Below are 10,920 nucleotides of genomic sequence, written 5' to 3' on the forward strand. Positions count from 1 at the left end.
GCCATTCTTTCTATTCTGTTCAAGAGAAAGTCACATTTCTCCTCAGTAGAGAAATCTATAAAATAAATGTATCTGGGGTTTTTTGGAGTCACATTAAAAAGATTCATTGCAGCCTCCTAAAGGCACAATATAAACTGCATCAGATCTTACACAACTTCTTACACCAGAACTAGACTGTGATTTTAATCTCAGCTGTGTCAGATTGACCTGTCAGATCCCAACAAGGAATAGCAAGTCAGAGCGCCACAGTTTGAAAACAGCTCTCCAGGGAATGATTTAACAATCCAACCTAGCTTAAACCATCTCCTACTCCAGACTCCAAAAGCTTTGAGAAGTCTCTTCCGTTGAGCAAGAGCAGCCCATCTCATCTGGCACTGATTTCTGGAGAGAAGCGACAGCTGCTTTATGCAATGCCGAACCAAGAGTGCAAGATTACAGTCACAGTTTTACTCTCTGAGGATGAAAGATGACACCAAAAATAGGCGTCAGGTGGCACTGCAAGAATGGGACGACTGAGGATGGGGCAGCTCCCTGTGGGATACCTGGCTCCACTCCACACAGACCCTGCGGATGCAGCACAGGGATGAAACCCCGCTGGGTAAGCAGAGAAGCAGTGATTTCTGCAGGTCCAGACAGCAACCAGCCCCTCTTCATCCCATCCGGCACTGGAGGGTTCTCACTGCTGGAAGCTCTGTCCCAGTCCTCCACTCTGCACATTTGTTTACATGGCTTGGCACAGCTGACTTGGACAAGGCCAAAATGATTATATATTTAGTACTTCTGTCATATCACATATGTCGCACTACCCTCCCCATCAGAAGCTCCTGAATCCGCATCCCAGCAGCAGCCAGAAACATAAACAGCAGCACATGGAAACCCAGAAAAGAGTGACAGCACACCTGGGCCCATGTGGTATCAGAGACATAATAAAGATGGAAGCAAGAAGGTCCATCGGCCCCGGTCTGCTCCCCCCTGCTTTTTTTTCCTGCTGATTTAATTCCCTAAATTGGCTCTCCACAGAACCAGATGAGCAGCAGGGCTGGCTCAAATAAAGGAGCAGGAGCACACAGCCAGGAGAGGGACCACCTTTCTCAGGTCACCTTAGCCGTAATATGAAGCTGCACACTAAGCCTTAAGCCAGGGAAATGACAATGACACCCAACCCCGATCATCTAAAAGCTTGACACTCTGCCCCAGTAGCTACAGTGCTGATTGTTAATGAAGAGACAGTCAAGGACAGAGGAATCAGCAGTAGGGGAAGACAGGAAATAAGAAGTCACCTTCGCACAGAGAAAAAGAGCAGTTAGCAGTTCAGAAGTAGCAGAACAGCTTGGGCGAAGAGAAAAAAGGCGTACCTGCAAAGTCAGGAAGAAGAAAGAGTGCACACCTAGAAAAGGAGAGGAAAGAATTACAACTATCCGGCCGAGCAAAGTATTTTCCTCTCCATGACGAGCACAACAGGCTTTTGAACATCAGCTTATGATCAATTCTAAAACATCAAGCACTGACCCAGACATGAAAGGGCAAAACCATATTGATTTTGGTGAACACTGGGGGGCGGGAGGGGAAGGATGACAGACCTCAGCAGCCTCTGCAACTTTAGCTATCTCTGCAATTCTTCGAACCCGCAAAAAGCACATTAGCAGCCTCCGCATAACCACTCCACCTCAGCTCTACCCATTCCTCAAATAGTTTTGAAACAGAAACTTCCTGAACGAGCTGTCACCGAAGCACACGCACCAAAAAAGAGCAGCAAGAGCAGGACAGGCTGCCAAAGAAACAGCCGAAGCTGCAGAGCGGTGGGAATGCCAACATGCGGAGAGCATAACACGGGATGAGCAGAGTCCAGGTGCTGGAGGGGGGCACGGAGGTGCGAGGGAATGTGAGCAGAGCCAGAGGGGAGAACCATTCCCATCCCTGACGCAGAAGGTGGAGCAGGGCACCTCTGCGCTGCGGCTTGGGAGGGAGCCCAGGGCAGCAGTGAGCTCCCGGTGGGGGCAGCCAGCAAAGGGGTGCAAAGCCTTCAGCACATGCACTGAAAACACCCTAACAGAGCACCACCTTTTCCAAATCTTAGCAGCACCCTACAGAGCAAGCTCATGAATTTATGAGTGGCCTGATGCTGCAAGGCTCCCGGCTCCAAACCGAGCCTGGAGCAGCAGCTCAGAGCGCTGGGCCGGGGCTGGATCAAGCCATTCCGCAGCCCTGGAGCACCGCCAGCTGCCCCGCCTCAGCACACAGAGGCGGCTCGGCTTTCTCCCCGCACCAACTGCAGCAGGCGGCGGGCAGGAAACCCCGGCCAAGGGGAGCAGCTGGCACCCAGAGCCTGGGGACAGGGCGCGACCGCCCGAGCTCCCCTCGCAGGGGACAAGGGTCGCCCGGCACCCCCCTGCCCTGGGCCTGTGAGGGGAAGAAGGGACCCACGGTAATGGGGGGGGGGGGTAGAGCTCCCTTCCATGAGGCCTATGGGGGGGGGGGGGGGAAGGGGCCCCACAGACAGCAGTAGCCGTCCCCCAGCGCCCCGCCGAGGCCCGGACGGGGACAGAGCCCGGCGCCCCGCCGCCGGGGCGGCCGCACTCACCGGCAGCGCAGGGCCCGGGCAGGCCGCAGGCGGCTCCGCTCCGCTCGGCCACCGCCAGGCAAAGGGAGGCGGCGTGCGGCGCGCGGGGGGTTGTGGGGCGCGGCGCGGACCAAGCGCGGCGGCCGCGGGGGGGGGGGAGAGGGGGAGAGCGGGCGGGGAAGGCGCAGCAGCGCGGCGCCCAAGGGGCGCGAGGCACCTCCACCCCCCTCCGCAGAGATGGAACAGCCGAGCTAGAGCGAGGAGGGGAGGGGGAGAAGCACAGAGAGGCGCAAACGCTCCCCCCCTCCGGGGAGGGTGGTACATCCCAGCGTTGGCCGCGGAGCGGCGGGGGCGAGCCCAACGGCGTGGCGGGGAAGGGGGGGAGGCACTGCGGACTAGTCTACCCGCGGAGGGGAGGCGGGGGGGGGAGAGAGAGGGAGAGCTGCGCATGCGCGCTGCGCGGCGCCCCGCCCTCCCGGCCGGCGCGGGGCCGGAGCGCAGACAAAGGCGCCGCTGCCCCCCCCCCACCTCCCCCCCCCCGCTTTAAATCCCGCCCCGGTTATAACGCGCCCTCTCCCGGTACCGCGCCGGCCCATGGCGGCTGCGGCGGCTCCATGCCCGGGGGGGAGGCGGGCGGGGGGCCGGCCGGCATGGCAGGCGGGCGGCGGGGCAGCGGCGGCAGCGGCTCGCCGGCGGCGGGCGGGGGGGTGTCGGTGAAGATGGCGCTGCGGCGGGCCTACTCCATCAAGGACAAGCTGCAGGCCATCGAGCGGGTGAAGAAGGGCGAGCGGCAGGCGTCGGTGTGCCGGGCCTTCGGGGTGCCGGGCGGCACGCTGCGGGGCTGGCTGAAGGACGAGGCCAAGCTGCGCTGGTTCCTGGAGCAGCTGGGCGGCGAGGTGGGCACCCAGCGCAAGAAGATGCGCCTGGCCAACGAGGAGGAGATCGACCGCGCCGTCTACGCCTGGTTCCTCGCCCTGCGCCAGCACGGCGTGCCGCTCTCGGGGCCCCTCATCCAGGCGCAGGCCGAGGCCTTCGCCCGCCAGATCTACGGCCCCGAGTGCACCTTCAAGGCCAGCCATGGCTGGTTCTGGCGCTGGCAGAAGCGCCACGGCATCTCCAGCCAGCGCATCTACGGCGAGGGCGGCCTCCCCGCCGAGCCCGAGCGCGCCGTCGCCGCCGCCATCGCCAGCCCCGAGGCGCCGCCCGACGCCGGCGGCTACGGCGACGAGCAGATCTACAACGCCAACGTCACCGGGCTCTACTGGAAGCTGCTGCCGGGGCAGCGGCGCCGGCGGCCGGCCCCCCGCGAGCGGGTCACCGTGCTGCTGGCCGCCAACTTGACGGGCTCCCACAAGCTCAAGCCGCTGGTGGTGGGCGGCCTCCGCGACCCCCCCAGCCTGCGGCACCACAACCAGGACAAGTTCCCCGCCTGCTACCGCTACGGCCCCCAGGCCCGGCTGGGGCTGGCCCTGCTCCGCGCCTGGTTCTTCGAGGACTTCGTGCCGGGCGTCAAGCGCTACCTGCGCCGGAGCTGCCTGCAGCAGAAGGCCGTGCTGCTGCTCAGCTGCCCGCCGCCGCCCTCCGGGGCCGGCCCCGAGGAGACGCCGCCGCTGCAGACGCCTGACGGTGCCATCCGCGCCCTCTTCCTTTCCAAGGGCCCCGCCGGGAGCGGCGCGGCCGGAGGAGGCGGCCGCATCCCAGCCCCGCTGGAGCAGGGGGTGGTGGCCGCCTTCAAGCAGCTCTACAAGCGGGAGCTGCTGCGCCTGGCCGTGTCGTGCGCGGCCGGCGGCTCCGGCGGCGGCGGCGGCCCCATGGATTTCGTGCGGTCCTTCCTGCTCAAGGACATGCTCTACTTGGCCGGCCTCTCGTGGGACCTCATCCCCCCCGGCTCCATCGAGAAGTGCTGGCTGCTGGGGCTGCGCGCGGCCTTCGAGCCCCAGCCCGGGGAGGAAGAGCAAGGGGACGCGCCGCGCGGGGACGAGGGCGGCGGGGACAGCAAGGTCTTCAGCGACCTCACCCACCTGGCCGCCCTGGCCTACAAGCGCTTGGCTCCCGAGGAGGTGGCCGACTGGCTGCACTTGGACGACGCGACCCCGGGCACGGAGGAGGACGATGGGGAGGAGGACGCTGAGGACGAAGGCCCCGCTGGCTGCGGGGCGGAGGAGGAGGAGGAGGTGGCCGGCGGCGGCGGGGCTAGGGAAGGGGGGGACGCCTTGCTGCCCACGGCCCGGGAAGCCATCCGAGGCCTGGAGACGGCGCTGCGCTGGCTGGAGAGCCAGGACCCGCGGCAAGTGGGGCCGCTGCAGCTGGTGCAGCTCCGCTCGCTCATCAGCATGGCCCAGCGGCTGCGCCGCGGCGGCAGCCCCGACGCCTAGGGCCAGGGCGGCCCGCGACCTCTCGGCTACCTGCCGCCTCGCTTGGGTAGGGGGGGCACAGCCTGGACCCCCGTGGGGCTGGGGGTGACCTGGCTCTGCCGTGGGACCGGCAGCAGAGGTGCCAGCTCCCCTCACCCTCCATCACGGGCAGCCTGGGCTCCGGCGGCCCCGGTACCCTTAGGTCACCGCCGCTAAGGGGAGCAAAAATTTAGGGCTAACGGCGGGTTTTGGGTAATTCCCTCCCTACGTTGCATATTCGAGGGCTGTTCCTCAGCCTACGTGTATTTAGGAGGTGCTATTTTTTTAATCCCCCGAGACTGAGCAGAATGGTCCGCCGGTACCACGGGGGGTCTGTCGGGGGCCCCCCGATGCTGCAGGGGAGAGGGGCGAGGGGAGACCCGCTCCGCTCCGCGTTGCCGCTGGGAGGACGGGGCAAAGCTGTGTCCCAGAGCGGGGAGCCGAGCGAGGACCGAGGTGGATCCCCACAGAGGCGTCGGGCAGGTCCGATGACGGCGTCGCGCCACCCCCATCTTTGGCACGCTGCCGGACCCCCCCAGGATGCTCCCGGTGGGGTGCTGCCCTGGAAGGGGTGTGGATACCCTCCCCAACACCCACACCATTCCCTGTTAAACCAGGGCGGTTTGGGGCTGCTTTGAGACACCTTTTTTTTCATGCACTGGATTGGGGACGCTTGGACCAGGGTTGCGTTACTACCGATAAGCTACAGATCCCCGGGGAGGGTCCGTGGGAGCAGGAAGGGTCCCAGAGCTGACCTGAAACACTAAAGGCATCAAACGTGGATTAGCAGCTCTGCTCTTCACTGGATTTTCATAAACTCTAGTCTATTTAGCCAAATTATTCAAAAGAAGAGGAAAAAAAACCCAAACCATTAGTGCTGAAGCACCCAGTGTCAGCAGGCGGGGTGGCTGTTTTGACCTGTTGGCTCTTTGTCTCGTAACTTCAGAGTTTATGAAGATTAAACAGCTTTTTATTCCCACTTTGGGGTTGTCGTTTGTGAGTGGTCACCCGGAGTCGCCCCTCCCGTGGGACCGGCAGTCCTCGGCGCGGCCGCGTCCCCTCCGCGCGACGTGGCAAAATTCGGGTTTCCTCCGTCGCGTTCCCTGGCTCTCCCGAACTTGTTTAAGTTGGCAGGGCCGGGCAGGCGCCTGAAACACTGTGGCTGCTCCCAAAAAAGCTCCCGAAACAGCTTGGTCTCTGCTTCTGAGCCCAGCTGACAAGGGAAATCCTGCAGGCTGAGACCAAATCAAATGGATATAGTTGCTTGATAAACCCCATTTTCTCCTCCGTTTGGGTAAACACCTTAAAAGAGTCTCTCTTAAAAGCAGAGTTTTACTTTATTAGGAGCAGCTCAGAAACCTGCCAGGGAATTTTAAAAAGCAGCAGGAAAAAATGCACAAAATGTCAGGTTTGGCGCTGCAGCAACACTAACTCTTTTTTTTTTATTAATGGAATTTAAGCAGTTTTTGTTAAAACTAGCACTTAGCAAAATGTTAAAGGTTTCTGCCAGGGTTGGGTGATGACCCAGGAAAGAACAAGGGAAGGCGGGTGCATGGCTTTAGGAAAATGAATTGGTATCGATAGGTTTGTGCGATTTAAAAGTGCTACAGGAGCGTCTGGCTTCCAGAAAAGGAGCTGTGGGGCCACAGACCCCCTGAGCTGGGTGTACACGATGCATAAACAGACCATAACTGAGCACTGCTCGCGTTTGCCCCGCACGTGCACACGTATTCCCAGCTCGGAGCTTGCAGCTCTTCAAACGCAGGCGCCTTCCCCCAAGCACGAGCATTTTCATCGGCAAGGGGCGCATCGCTGGCGTGTCTCTCTGGGCCTGGTGCCACCAGCCGTCGGATGGACCCCCACGAAAGGGATCAAAGCCACCAGACTCGGGGGCGCAGTACCTGGCTGTTTCCACAGCATTATTTTGCCTGGAAAGAGCATTTCATCTTCAAAGCGCTTTACAAAGCTTCCCTAATTGCATCTCTGCAGGTGCCAGGAGGAAACGGAGCTTAATTAGTGCTTGCGAAGCGCTCAGATCCTCTCCAAAGAGACACGCTTTGAGCTCCAGCTCCCTTGATGTGCGGCGCCCTGGGGACGAGAACGAGCCCCAGCTCCCAGCCCACACCACCGCGACTCGCAGCGTGTCCCCTCCGGCCACCTCCACGGCCCGTTGCATCGCTGCGCCTTGGCTCAAGCTCGCAGCAGAGCAACCTCTCCGCAGGCAACAATGTTTATTTATATCCCGAGAACCAAGCGCTGCTGCCCGTGAAGGTCTTTCTCTGTGCTCGCCTCTGCTGCATCCAGGGCCGAGGGCTCATCGTCTACCCGAACGTCAAGCAGGGCGGGAGGAAAAGGGTGCCCTCAGCTCCCCTCCGCCCCTGGCACCCCTGGGTGATGCTAAAGGGAGAAGGACGCAGTTACGGAAGAGCCAAGGGGACAACGAGGGGCGTCACCACGTTTTGAAGGAAGGTGCAGAGCAGAGGACGCACGAGCAGATAGGAGAAACGGGAAGGGCCCTTGCCCGGTCCGGCTTCGTGCCACTTTCCGGAGCTGCATCCTGTTGTGCGCTGCCAGGTCCCCTTCTCGCGGTCCCCCAAGCCCAGCGAGGGACCCCAGCATCCTCAGGGCACCCCATAAGGGCTCCAAGGGATGCAGCTGAGCCCCAGCCCTGTCAGTGCCACCAGGCTGGGAGCCATCCCAGCACCGCACCAGCGAGCAGATGGTGCCAACGCAGCTTCAGCTCCATCCCTGCTGGCCCAGGGTGTCACCGGGGCCCGAACGCCACTGCCATCGTCTCCTCATGGAGGTGCTCCATGGGGTGCAGGGGACCAGAAAGAGCCAGGCCTGCAGCCCACAGCCATGCTGCCCATACCGTTTATTAGGTCCTGGTCCTGCAGAGGGGGAGCAAACGGCGCGGAGGCGCGTGGGGACATCTCCCACCTCCGCCCGGGGTCTCCCGGAGGAGTTGTTGTTCCCCCAGCCTCCCCCCTCCCCAAAGGGGTTTTATCTGGGGGCACCCCGGCAGGAGGACACCCCCCAGCAGAAGGAAGCACAGCTCTGGTCCCCACCGCCCCTCCTGCCCCACGGGGGACGGAGGGGCACGGCCCCAGCCGGCCTGCTAGTCCTGGCCCAAGTCGCGGGCCCGGTTGGTGGCGGCCTCCACGGCGCTCATGACGGTGGCCCGCAGCGCGCCCTTCTCCAGCTGGTGCAGCGCGTGGATGGTGGTGCCGCCGGGCGTGCAGACGTCCCCGCGCAGCTTGGCCGGGTGCTCGCCCGTCTCCAGCATGATCTTCGCCGCGCCCTGCGGGAGCGCGGGACCGGTCGGCGGCGAGCACGGGCGACGGAGCCCTGCCAAAACGTCCCCTGCGCCCCGGGACCGACCATGACGCCCGCCCATCTCCTACCTCCTTCTGCAGGGGACACGCGAGGGTGCTCCCGGGGGAGCTGGTGGCGTTCAGGGCTCCATCGGCCACCAGAAGGTACCGCAAAGGCGAGGGAAGGGCAGGGACGGTGAAGGGATGCCCAGGGCGGGGGGGAGATGCAGAGGGGACCCGTTTGGCACCCCGGGCCAGGGCAGCGCCAGGAGTCCCCGGGCGAAGGCACCGACTCACCAGCAGCGTCTGGGCAGCGATCCTGCTAGCTAAGGGCCCCGGCATGCCCATCTTCACGGCTCCCTCGGCCAGGGCTTCAGCGAACAGGTACACCTGGGGGGCCGAACCGCGACGGGGGGGAGCCTCAGGCGGAGAGCCCAGCCCAGCCGCGGCGAGGAGCGGGCTTCTGCCAGCGCCCCGGGAAGCAGCGCGCAGGAGCCGGGGCACTCACATAGGCCACCCCGCTGCCGCTGAGGCCCGTGTGGATGTCGATGTAGGACTCGGGCACCTCCTCGCAGAGCCCGCAGGAGGAGAGCAGGCTCTTGAGCAGGGCGGCCTCCTCCTCGCCGGCACCGTCGCCCCGGGAGAACACCATCGCCCCTGCCTGCACCACGCACGGCAGGTTGGGCATGAGCCGCAGCACCTTGGTCCCGGCGGGGAGCAGCTGGGGAGAGACGGGCGCTGGGGGAGATGCTGGTGGGCTCCGGGCAGCACCCAGGTGCTCCCAAGGCTGCAAGCAGCACCCCGGGACCCCGCGGTGGCAGCAGGTATCGCTCGTCAGGGCTCGAAGCACAAGGGATGGAGCCCAGGCACTGAGATAGGTGCCAGCCCTGGGTGCAAACCCGGCCCTGAGGGAGACGCGGGGGGAAGAGGCAGTTGAGCTCACCCGCTGCAGGGTCTGGAGGGTGATGCCGGCCACCAGCGAGACGATGACGTGGTGCGGGCCGACGGCGGGCCCGATCTCCTGCAGGACGCCCGGCAGGACGTGGGGCTTGGTGGCCAGGAACACCAGGGTGCTGTTCTGCAGCACCTCCAGGTTGCAGTGCGTCGTCCGACAGCCGGACTCCTGCTTGCAGCACGGAAACGCGTCAGAGGCCGGCGACGGGCCGCAGGGGCCGGCCGGGCTTCGCTCACGTTGCAACACCCTCGGAAAACGATTTAACTGGCCCGCGGAAGAGGCATCCCCCACTTGCCCCTTCGTCCCGTCCCCACGTGCTGGGCATGGCTGCCTGCACAGGACACGGGCTGGGGACTTGCTTCAGCCCCAAAGCCACCAAGGCTTTGCCTAGATTTCACCTGGAGCCCTGCGAGGAGGACGCCAACCCCTGTGGGGGGGAAAGGGCACCCCAAAACGGCAGCATGGGGCACCCCAGCATCCTCCCACCGGGGAGCAGCACTGGCTGCTGCTACCTCGCAGCTGCCGAGCGGGGCGGTTTGTCACCCAGGCACCCACCCAAGCGGCCCCTCCTTGCCCTGTTGCACCAGCCCCAGTGGCCCCACGGCCGTGGGCCCCAGGAGCAGACTCAGCCGGCCCCACTCACCCGGAAGGTGCCCAGATTTCGGTCCGAGGGCGCGCTGGCCAGGATGTTGCTGGCTGGCACCTTCCCTTCAAAAACGCAGAGCCCGGAGTGAAGAGCTGCTGGGGAGCCCCAGGAGCCCGGCACCCCCGGCGAGCGCGGGTGCCCCCATCCTGGCAAGGCCGCGCTCCTCTCCTCCGACCCCCATCACATCAGCCTGGGGGACACGGAGCAAAGCGAGCCGGGGGCTGGATCCTGCCAGTCCCTGCATTGCCGCTGGCTTTGGGCACCCCACGGGTCGGCACAGGCACCCCATGGGGAGGGCTGCAGACCCCCCTCCCACCCCAAGTGTCAGAGCTGTCTGCTAGCTTCTGCATAGGGACAGGGCTGTCTTCATGGGGCAGCCTGCTCTATGGGGAAGGGACATCCCTGGGGGAGAGGCAGGATGGGGCTGTTCCTGTATCCCCACACCGCTCTATGGGGCAGGGAGCCCTCCCAGGGGGGACAGGACAGGGCTGTCCCCATGTCCCCACACCCTCTACAGGGCAGGCACCTGGGAGGAGAGGCAGAATGGGGCTGTTTCCGTGTCCCCACACCGCTCTATGGGGCAGGGACCCCCCCGGGGGGGGTCAGGACGGGGCTGTTCCCGTGTCCCCACACCGCTCCGTGGGGCAGCGACCACGGGGGCCGCCCCAGCCCGTACCTGCCAGCAGCAGCCCCCGGGCCACGCCGCCCGCCATCCGCCCGGCGCCCACGAACCCGACGCGCAGCTCCGCCGCCTCCATCCCCGCACCCACGTGGCGCCGCGGCGCGCCGGCGCGCCGCCCGCCGCCCCACGTGACCGCCGGCCCCGCCCCTCCCGCCGCGGCCCGGCCCCCCCATTGGCGGGGCGGGGCGCGCCGCGGGTGGAAGGGGCGGGGCCCGGCCGGGGCGCGGGGAGGTGCCACGTGGGGCCGCGCCCGCAGGGAGCCCCCGGGGCTGCTGGGCTCTCCTGCACGTCCCCTTCCAGGTGGCCCTGGGGGATGAGCGGTTCCTGGTCACCCCCGGACTACTGCCACTGCCAGGTGCGGCCGTGGGGG

General features: G+C 64.8%; 2 protein-coding genes across 2 annotated transcripts; one reads left to right on the forward strand and one right to left on the reverse strand.

Moving 5' to 3' along the window:
• Nucleotides 1-2,995: 2,995 nt before the first annotated feature.
• On the forward strand, nt 2,996-5,932 carry TIGD5 (tigger transposable element derived 5). The gene has a single exon (XM_026113615.2). It carries the CDS (start codon nt 3,175-3,177, stop codon nt 4,933-4,935), a length of 1,761 nt encoding a protein of 586 aa, XP_025969400.2. The 5' UTR covers nt 2,996-3,174; the 3' UTR covers nt 4,936-5,932.
• A 1,879-nt stretch (nt 5,933-7,811) lies between these two features.
• PYCR3 (pyrroline-5-carboxylate reductase 3) lies at nt 7,812-10,683 on the reverse strand. Its single transcript, XM_026113603.2, has 6 exons — nt 10,545-10,683; nt 9,866-9,930; nt 9,211-9,390; nt 8,776-8,988; nt 8,565-8,657; nt 7,812-8,254 (listed from the first exon to the last, which is right to left on the reverse strand). Exons 1-6 carry the CDS (start codon nt 10,624-10,626, stop codon nt 8,072-8,074), a joined length of 816 nt encoding a protein of 271 aa, XP_025969388.2. The 5' UTR covers nt 10,627-10,683; the 3' UTR covers nt 7,812-8,071.
• Nucleotides 10,684-10,920: the final 237 nt, after the last annotated feature.

This window comes from Dromaius novaehollandiae, chromosome 2 (genome assembly GCF_036370855.1).
Source record: "Dromaius novaehollandiae isolate bDroNov1 chromosome 2, bDroNov1.hap1, whole genome shotgun sequence".
NCBI lineage: Eukaryota > Metazoa > Chordata > Aves > Casuariiformes > Dromaiidae > Dromaius > Dromaius novaehollandiae.

Excerpts from the sequence above, each read along its gene's own strand:
- TIGD5 (XM_026113615.2), top strand. The coding sequence starts at position 3,175 with ATGCCCGGGGGGGAGGCGGGCGGGGGGCCGGCCGGCATGGCAGGCGGG.
- PYCR3 (XM_026113603.2), bottom strand. The coding sequence starts at position 10,626 with ATGGAGGCGGCGGAGCTGCGCGTCGGGTTCGTGGGCGCCGGGCGGATG. Across the intron at positions 9,391-9,865 it reads GAAATCTGGGCACCTTCCGG|GAGTCCGGCTGTCGGACGAC; the intron begins GTGAGTGGGGCC and ends TGCTGCAAGCAG. Across the intron at positions 8,989-9,210 it reads CCCTCCAGACCCTGCAGCGG|CTGCTCCCCGCCGGGACCAA; the intron begins GTGAGCTCAACT and ends GTCTCTCCCCAG.